Source organism: Anas platyrhynchos, chromosome 12 (genome assembly GCF_047663525.1).
Source record: "Anas platyrhynchos isolate ZD024472 breed Pekin duck chromosome 12, IASCAAS_PekinDuck_T2T, whole genome shotgun sequence".
Taxonomy (NCBI): Eukaryota; Metazoa; Chordata; class Aves; order Anseriformes; family Anatidae; genus Anas; species Anas platyrhynchos.
The window spans coordinates 12,403,287-12,422,007 of NC_092598.1; the positions used below are offsets into that span (position 1 = coordinate 12,403,287).

Consider the following 18,721-nt stretch of genomic DNA (forward strand, 5'->3'; position numbering starts at 1 on the left):
ACAAAAAGCTTGACATGAGCCAGCAGTGTGTGCTCGCAAAGATGATCAAGGGGCTGGAGCACCTCTGCTGTGAAGAAAGGTAAGCACAGAGCATCACCCTGCAGAGCTGTCACAGGAACAAGGGCACGGATATGGAACTTTGCTTGAGGTCCACAAACAAAGGATGCTGGACAAAAGGTTCGGTCCCAGCTCTGCCCTTCCCAGAGCTCACAAGCAAGCTTTAGGCCTCAGAAGCAAAAATGGGTGAACTCTGATACCCAGCACGGAGTGAGGATCCTGCACCACAAGCATCATGGAGACACGGGCTGCAGGGAAGCTGCGTGGGTACCCTCCCCTGCGGACCCCTCCACAGCTGACATCAATTTACAGGAAACTCTCTGCTGTCCAGAAAACCATATCCCAGAAATAGCGGTGTGCTTGCACTTAATAGTCTTCAGAAGTCTTTTATTTCCATGACACCACTCAATTACCCTCTGCCTCCTGCTAGTCGTGTTTGTCTTTCACATCCAGACTGAAGGGAGATCTGTGGCTGGGCTGTCCATGGTGACTCTTTCAACATCATCCACAATTTTCATCATGATTCACTCCCCTTCCAGCTGAGGAACCCAAACCTTTTTTGTAGTTTCCCATAAAGAAGTCATTGTACCCAAACCTTTATTACGTCTCTTTCAGCAACTTCTGTTCAGCTCTTCGTATTTTGAGATGAGAGAGGAGAGGAATAGACCAGGACAAATGCACAGGACAAATGCACTACAGATGTACGCAGCAGCACGGTGATGTTTGTGCAGTTCTCCTCTGTCCTACTGTTAAGAACAGACTGCCTTAGACAGAGACACACCCAAGGGTTCATTTAGTGGTAGCAGGGAAGAAGGAAACCTCACTCTACAAGTGGGATGAGGATTCCCTCCTTGCCTCTCCCGTGTAACACTCCACATTTATCCCCACTGATGTGTCTGCTGTACGTTACTGTCCAGCCACAAAGCTCCTTCGGCAGGTTCCTACAGGCAGGTTGCCAGCAAAGGCTAGCAGCCAGCCAGCTTCGTTTCAAATATCCAATAAAGACACGGAAAAGAAGGAGTACGCAGCAAAGATTACGATGCTGGCATGCCTCCACTGCTGACCTCCTTCTACTCGAAGAGCTGGCCGCTTTTATCTCCCGCTCCTCATCGTAAACATACTCAAGAACCTTCTCAGTTGCCACTGCTTACTTAAGAGCTTTCAGAAAGAAACAGTTGTAATTGCTTTTCTCCTGTGAATCCTCCTCAAACCTTGTCTGTGTGCTTGTCCATTCCTTCAAGAAGTGCCTCCAGTAGGTCTGGGAGGTAGCACGTGCGCTTCAAGTCTTCCCTCAGCATGCTTACACCTCCTGGCCACGAGCATCTGTCCCAGGCACCCATCTGCTGTGCTCTTCAGAGCAGCTCCACAGAGACATCAGACCTGATTTTACTTCCCTAATCTGCCCACAAAGACCATTTGCATTGTGTTATCCATTTTCCAGACCCTGAGGCTGCCAGTGAGCACCTGTAAGCTGCAGTAACCTCCCACCCCTGCATCCCTGTGATTTATTACTGACAGAGCAAGCAGCCTGCCCCTGCTCTCCCCGGGGGCTTCTCGTTAGTAAGATCCAGTCCCAGCACACGCTGAGAGGTACCAGGCAGCGACACTTCAGTTTAGGGCTAGGAAAAGCAGAAAGCAAAGGAGTAGCAGCCTCAGAAAGGAGATGGAAAGGACGTGGCAGCTGGGAGCCAAGGAGAGGGCACCCGCCAGCCTGTTTGCCCCGTGCTCGCCCTGCTCCCTGCCTCTCCCCGGCTCAATAAGGAGCTCTGCACTCTGCGAGGGTGCAGGTATTTATGCGTGCTGGCAAACCTTCCCCCATTATAGCAAAAGATCGGTACACGCCAGAGGCCACACGCAGCTGGGCATGACTGCCGAAAGGCAGCAGCTTCTCCCCTCCCTTCGCCTTCTTCCCTTCACGCCTGACCTGTTCTCCACCTCTCCAAACGGGTCAGGGCTTCCTTAGGAAGCAGAGGTCACAGTGACTGCCAGCTGGCCGTGACCGGTCAAAGCAAGGTTGGCAGATACAATCTGCATCCCACCCTTACTCCAGAGAGTGGAGATGAAGAGATAGCCACAGCCTGCACACAAACACACGCTTTTACACTGCCAGCTAAAACCAGACGGGGCCAGCAGAGGAGCTGACAGCTTCCCGTGCATGCTCAGGACCAGGAGGTGCCGTAGCCCCTCCATGTCCCTGTGCCAACGCTCTCCCCAACCTGCCCAATTCCTCCACCCCAGCTTTACTTTTCTCTGTGCTGCTCCACCAAGAGCATCTAATCCCTACCACAGCCACTGAAGGCTTGAGGAGATTGTTGGAGACTCTTCTGAAGGAGCTCAGTACAGCCAGGTCCACAGAAGTGCTTCAGCCAAGTTTAAGATCAAGCCACTCTGAATGCAGTAACCTCATGTCCAAACTCACCTGGGTAAGCAGCAGCCTTCTCCTGCCTGCCTGGGACCTGAGGAAGTTTATTCAAAGGCAGGACCTTTGCACAATCTCATGCACAGACTCTTGACACTGACAACTCCAAAAAAAAATCACTCAGCCTAGCTCTGGTGCCCTGACTGCCGTGCTGGGTGTTCGGGTGCCAGGCCCCTCCAAGGGCATGGTCTTTACTTTCCAGCGGATGTAACTGGTTCTTGTGCACATCCACTCAATCACCACTCCCGGGAAGAAAACAGAGAGGAAGCAAATTTATTTTTGAATCTATTCTAAGAGGAGAATACCTTCTTCCCTCTATTTGAAGAAAGCCAGCCTCTCGGCTGGAGCTCCTGGCTGGGCAGAGCTGTGCTCACACTAACTAGGGAAGTCAACACCTCTGTCCCTTCCCAGTCTCATTTACCTTGTAGAGCGTGTTTCGAATGATTTCAATGTTCATTTCATCCAGGTCCTGTTCGGATATGCAGTCTTGGAAGAAAGCAGCTGAAAGAGAGCCACAGAGTTAGTGCTGCCCTAACCAGACCCACGCCCAGCCCTTCCCAGAGCAGTCAGAGAGCCCTCAACAATAGCAGGCAGAAGCACGCTTTATGCTGAGCTGGTCTGGCACTCACCTTCAGTGCCACCAAATTACTGTGACTTAAAACCTCAGGCTCCACCACGGCTCTCCAGGCTGCAATCGTTTTGGGGGCACTCACCTGGAAGTCTTTCTTTGCCTCTGGAAGAATTTCTTCACCCTTTAGTCCTACCGTTTGGTTAACAGCCCATTCCAGGCAGAAATTCTCAGCATCAGTGCCAGATGAGCCCATGTTAAAAAAAAAAACAAACCCAAACCCAAAACTGTTCCCAGATGTAGGCTCTCAGAAGTGACAAGACAGCTTCCGAATTGCCTGCTGCAGCACAGCAGCAGTGCCTATGCATCTGTGAGACTGCAAGTCCTGAGGAAGCTCGTGTGCTTCTTGCTCCTCCAGCATCTTACGTGGGCTAAGGAGACGTGGGGATATCACAGCCCCTGCAGCCTGTGCCACCCCATGTTTGGAGTCAGGAGTGGTTGCCCCCTGGCAGGTCTGTCAGCCCTGTTTTCCTTTCATTTCTCTAGCCTGAGGTAAGCAGCAGGAGACAGGAGGAACTAGTGTGTTCTGGTGGGAAGCTCAGCCCAGACACTTTGCCAGATTATCTCTGGGAGGGCGTTTGGGAAGCTGTTACCACATAAAGAACACGAATGGGTTTCAGATCTAGCACGGGGTACTGCAAGCTGCAGATAAAGATGGGCCTTGTACATCTAGCCCAACATCAGGCTGCTGTGCCACTCTCTTGTTAGCAAGAGCACAATGAGACCCATTGATGGGACTTGCCTGACTTCTTCAACTCTTCCCTCAGCAACCAATTCTGCTGAATTTGCTGCAGAGAGAAATATGATCTTTCCCAGTTCTGCACTCCGGCTGTGGGTAAGGGACACTGCGCTCACACCGAGAGCTGACCAGCGCTCTGCTGAACCAGGTACGCTGTGGGTTCACGCCTCTGGTGCCCACCACTCTCACTGCACGAGCTCCGTGGCAGGGACAGCAGCCACGCTGGGGATCCAGAGTCCTGAGCAGTTTCTTTGCTACTCTTTGCAACAGCATCAGAGACCAATGCCACGTAGCTAGAGGCTCGCTACGGCTGGCAGAAATGAAAACCGAGTGTGCCAGGACTGGTTTTCACTGCAAGACTCACTGGCTAGCCCAGATAGCTAAGCAGTGGCTACTTCAGAGTAGCAGAGGAATGAGAACACAGCTATTTCAGTTCTTGGCCCTCCAATATCCCAAATTAGGCTAACAGCAAGACTTATTTTGCCCTGCTAACCTATGAAAGCCATTTGGGGTTAGGCATTCCTACCAAGCCACGTAGCTATTCAAGTCCTGCAGGAGATAGAGCTGCTGTTTCTTCGCGTGTGGTCACTGGAAGGAGTGCAAGTTAAACAACTGGAGCCTGCGTGCTTGCTTGTTTAGGCAACACGGCTACTCCCCACGTACTCCTGCTGAAGAAATGCCACACTAGATGGTACACAGCCTCAAGGGCACAGCCGGGGCAAAGGTCTGAAGAACTTGGGCCAGCAGGGCAGAAGCAGGCAGGGCTCGTTCATGTACAAGTGCCTGAACAGGAGAGCAAAGACCCTCAACCACCAGCCGCGTTCTCCAGATCCCCCCGGCACCGTAACGAGGTGTTTTCACTCCATGCACAGCTTGAAGCTTGAAGGTTTCTTGAGAGCTAATAATACCTTTGAAATACTTGGTTCTATCTGATCCCCAAAGTGGGAAGCTTCACGCGTACCCTTGAGGAGGATTTTCTTCCCACACACCATCCCTACCGCGGGCTCGGCTCCGCTGCGTGCAGTGCTTCTCCCGCTGCGCTGTCCCACCTGGCAAGCCCACCACGCTCAGCTACACCCACACCCACGCCCAGGGAACAGCAGGTAAGCTCATTGGCCTTGCTGCAGATGCTCCTTCCCTCCTCGGATGCTCGAGGGGAGCCAGACCTCTTTAGGCATGTTTTCCCTCCTCTGTTGGGCTCTATCTGGCATGTCGGTTTTCCATGACAGCTTTCTGATTTGCCCCATTACTCCAGAGATCATTTGTAAAAGCACTTTCAGTTCCAGAAACGATGACTGCCATCAAAGACAATACGATGATTTAAGTGTTTTGCACTTTCTAGCAAGCCCAAAAGAATGATTAATCCCTGACTCAGGCGTACCTCGTTACTTGTGCCCACAGATGCTAATTTAGAAAGTCTCCTGTGACCACCTCTCCTACTACTGCACAGAGACTTCCATATTTTCTCCACAACCACTTCCTACAACTTTTTAGCTTTAGAGAACATGTCTGTCTGACTGGCTGTTCGTAAAACATTTGTTTTTGCAGAGTCATGTGCCTCCTGGTCAAGGCTTGTAGGGCTGGGACAGTGCCTCAGTGCAGGGTCCTGCTACATAAACAGCTTAAAAAGCTTTTGGGTGCTTTTTGTTGTTGCTGTTGTTTGTTTTAGGAGGTTTTGGCACATGAAGAGCTTTCCTCAATATAGAATTAATCTGATCAGTGTCAGAACAAGATCGGTCATGGGCAGAACTTCATCGTTATCTGCAAAAAATTGCCTACAAGATATTGCTCAATGATCCAACCAGAAAGTGCTGGAACGTAGAACAACATCACAGCAGAGGGTCTGCTACGGTAGGGGGGTGGAACCAGGTGATCTTTAAGGTCCCTTCCAGCCCAAGTCATTCCGTGATCTGATGGTGTTTGCTAAGGACGGGCACACACCACGTGTCCCATGACAATTATTACAAAGATCACTTTTCTCCAAGACCTCTCGAGCTTTCTCCTTCCTCCCTGCTTCCAGGGCACGATTCCCAGAAGAGCTGGCAAGTGGCTACGTGTGGCAGATGAGATCTAACCGCACCTGCACTCCCGTGACAGCTCAAGGCTTGGCTCACACAAACCAAATTCCCCAACAGCCTGAGCTACCAGCGCGCTGCTTGGGCCATTTGTTGAAGCACACAAGGCTCAATGGCCCTCCAGATGGAGGAATTGGCATGGGGCAGGCATAAACATGAATTTAAGCCCAGCCACCACAGGCAGCACAGCCACAGCTGTGCATTACCCACTGCTTTGTCTTCCTGCAGCACGACTTGGACCTAGTTGGACCCTGATAGACTGGAAAGGGAAAGGGACATCTGCTCCAGGCACAGCTGAGGGGTACTTTGAAAGGCTCCACTCACCCAGGGGAGTGTCCACCAGGATGGCATTGTAGAGCTCCGCAGGCGTCTGAGCGATGTTCACGGCTTCCATCTGCTCAAAGCTTCCCAGAGGATGGCACTTGGGCACCAGCTCGGAGATGGAGCGCTGGTGCAGGGTCCCAGTGATGAGCAGAATGACGTTGTCGATCATGTAGCTGTACCTGCAGGAACCCAAGACAAAGCCTGTCACAGATGGGCTGCTGCTTCCTTAACATCTCCTGATCCTCCCTGCCTCGATACGGAGAGTCAGGTTCGTGCTACAGCCCAACTGCATCCCTTTGGCATCTCCCACTGACCAGTGAAGAGCAGTAGATGGGAAGGGAAGCTTTGTGGAGGTTTTTGGCCAACCCTCCTGCTCCAAGCACAGCCAGCTCAGGCTGCTCAGGGCTTTGTCCAGCTGAACTTTGAGTCATTTCCGAGGATGTGTAGCTCGCAACCTCCCTGGGGTTCTGCGCTCCAGTGTTTCTGCCCACCCTCACAACACAAAGGCTCTTCCTAACAGCTCCTCAAGGAGCCTGGCTGTGTAGCTGGGAACAGCCGCCCTTCCAGCCGTCCTTCCAGCCTTTTCACCTCTCTGCCATCAACGGATGCACATTAACCCCTGCTATGAAGTCCCTAACCATGTCCTCTGCTTAAATTAAGCAGGATGAGGGATCAGGATGGGGGATGAGGGAGGGGTGTGAAGAAGTGCAAAGGAGGCACCAAAGCAAGTTTCAGCTGGGGAGCAAAGCTGAGACTGAGAAATGGCCCTCGGTGCTTTGAGGGGTTGGTGAAAGGAGGCACAGGCAGCTGGGACAGGCAGGGGGATGCTGTGCCCGAGCGAACCGTGCGGCTGCTTCCCTTTGAAGCCCAGGAAGGGCAGGTGAGCAGAGCCAGTTACAGGCAGATTCCCATCGTTTTTATTAGACAAGCTCAAATATACACTTAAACAGCACATCCATGAGCAAATCCACACCTTAGCTCCTCAAACAGGTGCTGCGGGGCTGGGCAGCGCCCCGCCGGCCCCATTACTTCTGCAGAGCGCCCTGCTGAACCCCAGAAAGCCTCGCAGGGACAGCACAGCTCTCAGGGCACTGGGAAACCTCCCGCTGCCTGAAACATGCAGGGTCATTATCCTCGTGCTGTTTGTGCAGCCCCATCTCCCCGGCAGCAAGAGGGGCTTGTTTGTAAGAGCCCAGGGCAAGTCCCTCGTGGCGTGGCGAGCGGCTGCTGCGGGTAAATACAGACATCTGCAGCTCCGTGGGGTGTGCCAGAGGAAAGGCAGAGCGTTAAGGGTCATTTTCCAGCTCTGCCATCTGCCCTCAGGCACACACAGGGCTTTTAGGACAGAGTGCAGGGCAGCAGGGCTCTCACCAAAGAAAGGTGACAATGTAGGGCCGGACCCCAACCATTTCTTCAGCTTCCACGTTGGAGGAAGAGGCGAGGAAATCAATCATTTCATGATAGGCTCTTTCCTAGGCTCAGGAAGGACTCTTGCAATCCACAACCTATATGTGACTTATTTGCCAGAGGTGGAGAGGAACCAAGATGAAATGCCTGGAGCCCTTTCTAGCTGTAGGACTGCCGAGCAGCTTAGCCTTGGTGTGCTGGATCAACGTTCACGGTCAGAAGAAGCTTTCGTCCTTGCAGGAGTTACCCTGGGCAGAACAGCAGGAAATTTCACTTTTAAATTTCCTCTCTGACAGTGTTGCAAGCCCGTGCAGTAACGAGAGCTGCAGCAGGACAAAGGTCTTGTGGGGCCTGCCAAGGCCGGGCAGACACCAGCACACCCCAGTAACCCTGCCTGAGAGTTAGCTAAGGATGAATCCCGTTTCCTTCAGGCAAGCCCAGGCTCATTCTCAGCCCCCGCTGCAACCCAGTAAAAATCGTTATGGCTTAGTCAGCCGCGGTTATGAGGTACATCTCCCGGTGCCAGGGCAGCTGGAAAAGCCTCTCCTCATCTGTGCACGGGGCAACGCTTGGCTTTCCCGTGCCAGGATCCCAACGAGAACGCATCTGCTCCCAGTAGCACAGCTGTACAAAAACCAGCGGAGAGGTCCTGGCTACTTCAGCACTTCCAGCCGAGCCCCAGCGATCAGGTTTGTTGGTGGCAGCAGCTCCCCTCCAACTACTTTTTGAATTGAGTGGCCTTTGTCGTTGTCTTCCTCATGGCCTATCAGGTTCTTATCAGCTTCAAACGTTTCATGGTTAATGCACGGCCGGGCTCTTCAGGAAGACACGAGCCTGCTGCGTATTTGAGCTCCAAAAGTATTTTAACCTTCAGTCTCCCTGCAGGCGGTGAGGGGAGCAGGTTTTAGGGCATGTGTCAGGGAACGGGAGCAACACCATCAAGCCCTGAGAGGCAAGAACAGGCTTCATGCTCGGGCTCTGAGCTGCTCCCTGCCCACACAGGGCCCGAAAGGGCTGGCTGGGTGATCCACCAGCATTTCACGTGTACGCTCACATCCTGCCTTGCTTCGCTCACTCGATTTGAGGTGTGGCGTATTCCAGAAATTCACATTCACAGAAGCAGGGTTTCAGCCGATTCCTAGAAGCATCAATACCGGTTCACACTAGAGCAGCCTTTCTTACGTGGGGACAGGAAGGAGTTATCGAGCACAGACACATCTCTCGCAGCAGGAGAGATGCTGCCTGACGGCTTCCTGAGGTCCGACACGGCCGGAGCAGTACCTGTGCTCCTCCAGCAGCACCCAGCTCAGCACCGCAGGACCAGGCAACGCTCAGCACACAGCACAGGAGCCAGGACGATGCCCAAACGAGCCAAAATGTGCGTGGGGGGCGGTGTGAAAGCCTGCCTTCCAGGTCAGAGAGATCCTCCTCACTTCTGGCTTCGGGAGGTGCGGTCGCAGATGGGCACGGTGGAGGCCACCCCAGGAAAGCAGAGCAGAAGCAGGCTGAATGTTGAGAAAGGCTTTTCACCAGGGGAGCACATAAAATGCAGGAACGCTCATCACGTGGGGCGTTTACAACGCAGCCTGCAGGCACCAGGGCAGAGCCCTGCGAGGCAGCGACCCCAAGACAGCAACGGCTTCTCCCTCCCCCACTTCCTAATCTAATCATAAAGAGTCATTGTCCCGCAGCAGATAGGTTGGGTTTTTTTTTTTATTGCTTTCTGCTCCAGGATACTAAAGAAACCGTAAACAATACCGCAAGTGGTCACAAAGCATGACTAATGACAGAACACTGCATGACCTGCGTTTCTCAGGGATCCTCCGAAAGCCCTGCCAGACTGCACTGCAACAGCTGCTCCGTGCGGGGTCAGGAGGACAGCGCGGGGGGCAGCGGTGAAACGCAGCAACCGGGGGGCTGATGTGGGAGCAGAACCCCTGGAGAGGGAGAAGGGCTCGGGGGCTTTGCGTGCGCTGCTGTTGGTACCATGGATTGAAGGGGGAGGCTGGGGATATCCACCCCAAGCCTCCTTTCTCCCCCTGAGCAGGAAAAAGCTCGCCTCCCCCCCAGGGCTGTGATCCAGGCTCGCAGCTCGGAGTGACCTGAGTCATGCCAAGCTATTCTGAGCGCTTGTGGCCAAGCAGCCGGCGCTGCGTAAGCACAGCCGGGCCTGACCCTGCAGCTCGGTACCCGACCGCATCCCCGAGCGTGAGGGATGGGTTAAGGTATTGCTCAGGCAACTTCAAGGCTTTCCAAAACCAGCATCAGCCTTCAGCGCTGACCGATGCAAGGCAAAAGGCTCTGGGAGAGTGCCCTGGGCAGTTACTCAGATCACTGTAGAAACATGTGTTTATTTTGGGATGAAAGGGAAAACTCCAGCGGGATGAGAGCAGCGCTCTGAATTGTGTGAATTCTAGAGGCAGCTTTAAATTACTATGAAGTTGTACTGACTGCAGGCACTTACATTTAGTGCTTCCCTCTTGCAGCTCATTCAGTTCAGGGCTGGGGAAAAGCAGCGGCAGGAAGTATTTTGGGGTCAGGTGTAGCACTGCTTCCCTGGGGTTGTGCACAAGCAGCCAGGATCACCTCTGCATCCCACGGGGTTCAAGACCCAAGCAAAGGTGCTGGTACACGGGGCCATTTCTTACATCTCTCTTGGGCTCCGAATGCAAGCAGCTGTTGGGGAAAGCAAGGCACAGGCTTCAAAGCACAAAGGAGCAAGAGCTGACCCTAAGAACAGTGCCAACACCTGAGAGGTTTGCAGCTGGAGCATGGCTTTACACCATTATCAGGACATAATCATACAGCTGCCCTGAAGGGGAAAGGAAAGGGACCTCACCAAGATCCCGAGGTTCGAGGCTTGTTCAAAATAGACAGCACTGAACTGAATTAAATCCTAAAGTCAAATTTTCAGCTCAGAGAAGAAGAAATCAGAGCAGTTGCTTCTGCTCATGAAGTTTTACCCCATCTGCAGCCGAAGTTCAGGCAGTCCAGGGAACGCAGCCGCAGCGCGATCACCTCCAGCGAGGTGTGCTGACCTCTTTCTCTTTCTACGCTCTCTTTCCTAGCATCACACCAACAAAAACCACACGTAAGCGGTAGTTTTGTGAACCTGCTAAAGAGAAAGCTGAGAATTTTATGGTTGCCACCACAAACCAAGGGCACTCAGCCAATAAGTGGGTGCTCTACTAAACTTAGATCAACGAGACCATTTCACAGCAGCGCGCTATAACTTCACGGTACTACAGAGGCTGTGGCAGCCTTTCAAATCCAAGGATCCAGGAATGTTCTCAGCATTAATCTATATTTAGCCGCATCTCCACATGATTTTGACCATCTTTTAGTGAGTCTAGATCTCTTGGGATACTGACCTCAGTTTTCCAGTGGTATCATCCGTCAGCTTATAAGCACTCATTCAGCGTTAGCCACAAAGGCTAATTAGAAAAAAAAAAAAATCAAAGAAGTGCTTTAATTTTGAAGTTTTATGAATATGATGATGTGTTCTAGATGCATACAACCCCCTGGAAACAGCAGAGTTGTTTTGAACCCCTCACAGCCTCGTGCAAGAGTCTCTGGTTGCTTAAATTCGATGCCTCAAAGCTTGACCTCACAGCTTGAGAAACACTAGGCTGGTACGCGAGGCTGAGCCCTGGCACTCTGCACCGTGCTGAGGCAGACTGGAGCACTAATTACATTTTAAATACTGGCCAGAAACATCTCATCATGCTGCCTGCACATAAACCAGCTGCAAAAGCCAAACTTGCATGTACTATTTTGCTAAGTCGTGCGATGTGAGGAAGGTGGCAACGTTTACACAGAGTTCTGCGTGAGCATCTGCTGGGCTTCCAACTGAAGAGGGACCAAGGCATGCCAGCCTTCAGAAGCAACATCTCTTGGCCTTCAGGCTCTCTTGGGGCTGAAACTGCCTGTCTAGAGCACTGAGAGAGGCAAATCTATGGGAAAGTAGAAGGAAAATGAAAGCTGCTGAGGTCTAACACCAAAAGACCTCAAGAAGAGTTTCTACGAAGGAGTGAAGTACCTTACACGGAGGCAGAACATTCATCCAGCTGAAGGTGTGCATGCAAGGTGCCTTCTGAAAAGCTGCAACCATGCATAAATCCATCAGAGGAGCACAGGCAGCCTCACACCATGCTCCTTCCCCCATGTTTTAATGCCTCCAAGAGACATGCTGCACAGAGGGAACTGTGAGAAGGAACAGGAGGCAAGGGCAAGAACCCTTCCACCCTTCCTGCAGGCTGCAGAACAAGCAGAGGGAATCAGCTTTAAGCAAAGGCAGAGCAGGCAGTTAAATCCACACACTGCCTCTGGATGAAACAGCATCAGCGTGGATGTGGGTGTAGTGCAAGGTGATGTGTTCTCACCTAATCACCTACAGCTCGCCTGCTCGGGCCCCTTCCCGGGGCTGCAAAGCTTCGTTGGGAAGATTTATGTTTGTTAATGAAACGGGGGCTTCCATCTGGAGCTCATCACTACCATTTTGCTGCATCTTTATTACCACCAACGATAATCACAGAATATCCGAATTGGAAGGGACCCGCAGGGATCATCGAGTCCAACTCCTGGCCTCGCTTTAATAATGCTTTGCTGGCTTTTCTGAGGGTTGCTGCAGCTCGGCGTGCTTGCCAGGCACCATGCTAACACCTTCCAAGCGAAGAAGAACAGTGCTGGTCGGTAGAAGTAGGGTTACGGTGTCCCAGATTAAATGAACTGGCGAAGTGAAATGTTCTCCAGGTGCTACAGGCTTGGGAATAAAGCGCAACACACAGTGAAATCCACCTTTCAAAGAACACGCTGCCCTTTCTGAGGCGGACGCCCACGGCTCCACAGTTTTCAGAGAGGACTCCTGCAGCCACCACTCGGGCACACAACCCAGTTAGCCTCCCCGACACTCCTTCTGGGAAACTGGTGCAAGCAGGAGAGCAGATGCAGCTCTGATGCTACCACCCGGAGGACACAAGAGCCTGTGATCATTTCCAGACCATTAGTTTTGTGCCCTCTCATTTTGAATGTTGCATAACACCCCTCCAAGAACTTGGCTTATCAGTTCAACTTTGCACTCCCTGCAAACAGGGAAGCTGTTTGTCAGGAACCTGTGCTGCTCTGCCAAAACCGTCTCTGCCAGAAAAGGCTCATAAAACCTTTTATTGCAGGATCCCCAGCTGCTATGGTAATTTTTCCTCCCCAGTCCCACCTCCACCAAGGTCTCAACAACTAGTTGAAAATAGCAGAGTACAGTTTTCACCACAACAGCATTGGAAAAGATCCTTCAGGTTATTGCATTTGCCCAAGTAAATTGCCAGTGCCTGTAATGTAAAGCATTTGGAGCTATTTTTGTAAGAAAGGGCTTCAAAAGGAGGTAGTCATATTTTGTAACCTCACGCAACGATGCCAGGATGCACACTCCAGTACATTTAGAATAAAGACAAGCAGCTTCCTACTCCAGAGGAGAGGATTATTGCTCTTCAGCTCAAGTAGCAGTTGAAACAGTTTGGCTTTAGAAAACCACTGCCGTAAGATTAAGTTTCAACTCGAAGTCATGCAGCAGAAACTGGATCTATCCAGTGCTGGGGAGAGGCAGAGCAGGAACGGGTCACGAAGAAGGTAGTAGAGGGAAGTGTCAGCTAAGAAAAGGCATGTGCAAGGGGAAAAAGTACACGCAGCCTCGTCAAAAACAGGTCTTGTGACCACAAAAAACACACCAGAAGCCAAGTTCCCAGGTACATCACCGGGGCAGCAAGGACCCTGTTCTTGAGGTCTAGCAGACTGGTGAGGCAGAGATAAATGATGCCCTAGCCTGTCCCCTGCTGACAGGCTCGGTTGCAGACTTGGACGACGTGTTCACACCCGGCTTCACCTCCAGCTTTGCTCCTGCAGTGGCCTGAGTGGTTTCAGCAGCCAGCAGCAGCTCCCCCAGCCTGACCGTGAGATCGAGCCCTCCTCTTCCCACCAGCTTGCTGCAGGGGTGAAGGCTCCAAACAGCTGCCCGAGCCCCCAGCCATGCTGCTGAGGAACTGGGCTTTCACCAGCAGGGAAAACCCTGTGCTGGAGCAAGGGCAAAAAGAGCTTTCCCCCCCTCCACTGGAAAAATACCAAAGCTGACAATCTGATCAGGCTACAGCTGAGTAGAGGCAGGAGAAACGGCGCAGAGCAGAGATAAAAGGATCCTATCCGAACGGCAGGCAGGAGCACTGGAAGGAAGGACAGACAGGACATGGCATTGTGTCAGGCTCACACAAAGAACAAAGCCTTCACAGAGAGGCAGGGCAGAACATCACTGAGAAGAACCTAAAACCCACTTCCATCCCGCAAGTCAATATGTGCTTGCTGAGTTCAGGAAGTGGGTTTTGCTGCTTCAAGTACACTTAATACCTGTTTGTTGCTGCCCTACAGAACGCTGCCACATTCCCTCAGCCAAGCAGGCAATTATTTGTGTTGGAGCAGGGAGGCTGACAGCCAGCTTGTGCCCATCGCTCCGACCAACTACGGGCGGCTGAAAAACACAGGGAAGCACCAGCAGGAGCAGCGAGGAGCCGCACAGCGAGGCACAGAGCTAGCAGGTGTTTTATAGGGGCCGTGGAAGGCTCAATAAGTTGAGTTCTCGGTAAGCTGAGTTCCTCCTTGCAGCAACGTGCAGTGGCACAGGAAGCCAACTACAGCTAGAACCTGAAAAAACAAGAGGGAAGTCAGCCAACTTCCTCAATATTTTGGTACTGACAATGCGGTGCTGCCACGGAGAGGATCGGGGCCAGGGAAGTCACTGGGGAAAGGAGCACCACCGGACAGAAATCAGAGACACCAAGTGGCTTTTGGGGAACAAAGACCTTGCTTTGGGGCTGCTGCGTGGCCGAGTTCTTGGGGCGGCTCAGTCCGTGTGCTTTTAACACCCTCCTCTCCCCTGGGGTCTCCAGGGGAGCTGGCTCCTGCCCACCTCGGTGGGTGCCCACCCTTACCTCCGTGCTGCGGGCAGCTGCAGGGCTGGAGTGCCACCTTCTGGCAGGCTGCGGGCAGCACTGCCTCCTCCGGGAGCTGGCAAGGACAGCATCGGGGAACACGGGTCCTTTGGGAGCTCTGGATCCAGCTCAGAGCCAGAGGTGTGCCAGGGGGTTGGAGTCGGATGGTCTTTAAGGTCTCTTCCAACCCAAACCATTCTGTGATTCTATGATCTCCTCAGCAATGTGACCCAGGTTAAGGTCTGAGCACCCTCCAAAAACAGGTAACTCTCGCGTGGATCAACTCAAAAGCATCCCAGACTTTAGCCGGGTGTTCACAAATTAGAAAGCCTCTTTTTTTAAATTCTTGATCCACTTCATGGCACCAGCCATCTACAGCCGCGCTGCTCTCCGTGAGGTGGTACCTGTCTTGTGCGGCATCCTCCAATGTCTTCACAAAGGCCAAAAATTAAGTACATAAAAAGCATCCTAACAGTAGCGAGTTTTGGAGCTGTACTGGACGTGCCACAAAACATTTGCTTCCATTTTAAGCTTGACGTATAGCTCCTGCAATTCCCCGCCAGCTACCCGGGACGCGCATGGGAAGCTCCGCGTGGTGCAATGCTTTGAAGCTACTGCCCCCTGCCCCACACCAAGATCTACTGCAACCCCTGGGGCAGTTTCAGGGAACAGAACGCAGCCTGAAAGGCACCCCGAGAAGTCACCTCTAGCCTACCCCCTTTTACACCATCCCATTCACTAAATATATTAGGATTCTGAAGAGAAGGGCAAAACCAGCACCCTATCCAAACTCCTTGTGCTTCCCTATCCTCATTCTTCTGTTTTAACCTGTCTGCAGTGCCACCAGAGCTTCTAATATGCTGACAGCAACTCCCACCTCGGTCCAGCTGAAGCCGTGAACACATTCTGTGTTTCAGCAATACGCCACGGGTGTGATGAGGGCAGACCCCGAGGAGGCTGCTCCAGCAGCAGCGCACCAGAACCACGGCGAAATGCAACCGAATACTTGGACTCCTTGCAGAAAAGGCTCTGCAAGAGGGTGGAGACTCTTCCTGCAGGAAGGGTTTTTATTCTGCTTCATCTTCTGCCTTCCTCCAGGCTATGAAGACAGCGGCATTAAAATCTCCAGTAAAAAGGAGAGATGAGAGCAGAGACAATTCAAGGAAGAAACGTCCTGTGCCAAATGGGAGCGATATGTCCGAGAAGAGATTACGCAGTAGGCGAGATACACGGATATCTGCACGGGGTTGTTTTGTTCTGCACAGCTCTCCGAAATCAGAGACGGAGGCTGAACAAAATCAGAGTTAAATCGAGCTGAGAGCAAACACCAGCTTTAAAGTTAAATCATTCAAGCGGCCAGGCTCTAACCGTGCTGATGTTTTTACAACAAATCCAAGTTTGGCCAACTGGCGTTTTGAAAATTCTCTTGTCTGAAGCTTCAGAAAATAGAAGAGATTGCTCCACACAACTGTGATGACGACCTAGAAACTGCTCCAACCACTGCGAGTGCTGCTGCAAGATGCGGGCTTTGCCGTGCCTCACTGATGTCATGCTGCGTATCCAGAGCCAGAGAAGGAAATTCCATGGGCTTTAGTGACAGGCACGTAAGAAAAAGCTACCTCTCAGAAAATAGGAAAGGCTTAAAAAAAGACAGGCAGCTTTAGCACAGTGACCCAGAAAATTACAGATATGAGGCACCGGGTTAGACAAATGAGATAGCGGGACTGTTTAGACATGGAGTGATTACAACAGGAAGGCCCTGCAGGAACGCGGTGCTATTTCGAGCCTTTTACATCAGCTGAAGCAGCTGTGGAACTGCACACACAGGAGCCCAGTGCCTGTTCACACACTGACAGACGCATGCTGAGGCTGCCCCAACCCTGCCCTCTCCTGCTGCACACCCTAGACCCTCCTTTTCCCTAATTGTTGGATCCCACACCAAGCTAGCTGAGGAAACTAAGTAAAGATTAACCCCAAAAGGAGAAAGTTGTTCAATTTTTGGCCAGCCCAGCTCCCTAAACCAGTTTACAATGGGGTCAGACGCAGGCTTACAGCCACCGGGATGGGATGGCAGGTAAGCAGCAGTGCAAACAAAGCACGCACACCCTGGGAGCAAAAACCTTTAGCACCACAATGATGCTGCACCAGCTTGTCTGAGACCTCCAGAAGAGTTTCAAACAGCTGCAGAAAACACAGCAGGTACAAGGCGAGTGTGGAAAGTTGGTCTGAGAGCCCCCAGAGGTTTCACGTGCTGCCTCAAGCAGCTGGTACTCACGTGATGAAGTCCAGAAAACTCGCTAGGGGCTCATAGGCGTGGTTCCTCATGTGCCGGAACTCCACCACCATCTTCTCCTTCAGCTTGTCGTCTATGACGGAGACGGTGAGCGGGGACGCCTCGTTGGCCAAGAAGTTCCCATAGTCGGTGCTCTGCAGGTGCAGCTTCAAGTCTGGAAAAGAAAGCACGGGTCCACGCTACAGGGTTTGTGCTGGGAGGGGTTCCGAGCATACCTGAGGAGGCTGGGGGTCAGCTCTGGGTATTCCTTTCTCTGAAAGGTCACCTGAAAAAAAAAACCCACACGTTAAGCCATGTGGTTACGTTTGTGCTCAGCTTTATTGAGGACAATCTAAATGCAGAAAAAAAAATAAATTGGTTTCACTGCAGCAGCCGTGCCCCATCTTAAAAGGAAAATTCACTGTCTGCATAACTGAGCACATCTCTCTGCCAGCTGTGCTTGGTAAGATGGAAGGCTGCTGATTTTCTAGATTTTCTAGGAAAAAAAGTATTTTCTACTGGCCTTGATGTCTAGAGAACTGAATTCTTATTTCCTCTAGCCAGAAGTGCTCTGGTCACAGGCTTCTGCGAAGTGACCAGGACCGAGAGCCCACCTGCCTCCAACAAACAGGTCCCCTCAGCAATGACTGGGAGGCAGGAGGCATCCGAAACACTTTCAAAGCCAAAGAGACGCAAGCAACAACCCTGAAATCAGAAAGCAGCCAGGACACCATCAAGTGAGTCCAACCAGCTACCTTGGTGAAGTCAGGCATTAAAAGGCAGAGAGGGGCTGGAGAAGCCCATCCACACCCATCTCACACAGTGGGCACTCCCTGCTCAGGATGGAGGAACACTCTCAGAAGCCTTCCTCCCCTCCAGCTTCGAGCAGTTTTCTCTGGTACCCCTGCTGCAGGTCCGGTGCCCAACCGAGCCGCAGTGCTGGACAACAAGCAACCACAGCACGCTGAGCTCTGTCAAGATAAAAATCCCTGCGTGAGCCAAAGGCGTTTAAGTGTCCGTATGGAAAAACTGAATCCAGAGCTGAGGAACGTCACAGAGTCCCATTCCTCAAAGCATTACGAGCTGCGCTGGTACATGGTGTTCAGCTCCCTTCAGCTTCACCTCGGAGGGCCAGTTAGGCAAGCATCCTCCCAGGGATCCAAGGCCTTTATGGGGGGAAAGGAGAATAGCTGGAAGAGTTTAGCCAAACCAGATGTGAACGCCCCGTCCAGAGAAAACAAACAGAAAACCCAAGAAACTTCTCCCTGCTTTCCCTGAAGCAGGAGCGCTGGGGTCACCTTCCCCTCCTGCTGAGCCGCGCGCGTCCTCAGCACCACGGGACGAGCATGGCAACCTGCAGGTGGACAGAGAGGTAAGTGAGAAAAAGGAGTGTGTATATATGGCACGGGTCAAGCTGAGCTTGAGGAGACTGATCTCTTGACATTACAGTCAGCTACGGCCACGAGCTGGACAGCATTCTCAGCACTGAGCTCCAAGCTGAGCGTGTACTGTACAGCGTGACACTGGCCTCATCCAGAGGGGCAGAAGGGTCAGACAGCTTTCAGGCTGACTTAAATCCTTCTGGGTATTTCCAATGGGGTCCAGCAAAGACATTTTTGACCCAGCACTGTTTCGTTCCGAAGACGTTACCACTGCTAAGTCTCACAGGAAACAGATGGTGGTTATGGAGGGGGTGAAAAAAGGCCAGACACTTAATAGCACTCAGTTTCTGTCATGTTTCTCAGCAGTTTCCAGGACAGTTTCATACTCCACTTACTTTTAACAAGGGATCCTGGATGCAGCAAAGAGAGCTACTTGCTCAACAACTC

General features: G+C 52.1%; 1 protein-coding gene across 1 annotated transcript in view; it reads right to left on the reverse strand.

The window, feature by feature from the left end:
* The window catches only part of ATP6V0D1 (ATPase H+ transporting V0 subunit d1), a 31,887-nt gene that overhangs the window by 4,904 nt on the left and 8,262 nt on the right, over positions 1-18,721 (reverse strand). The window contains exons 2-4 of the mRNA XM_038185364.2: positions 16,896-17,067; positions 6,243-6,421; positions 2,898-2,977 (exon numbers count right to left, since the gene is read on the reverse strand). Coding sequence (XP_038041292.1) covers positions 2,898-2,977; positions 6,243-6,421; positions 16,896-17,067 — 431 coding nt within the window. The remainder of the gene's footprint in view (positions 1-2,897; positions 2,978-6,242; positions 6,422-16,895; positions 17,068-18,721) is intronic.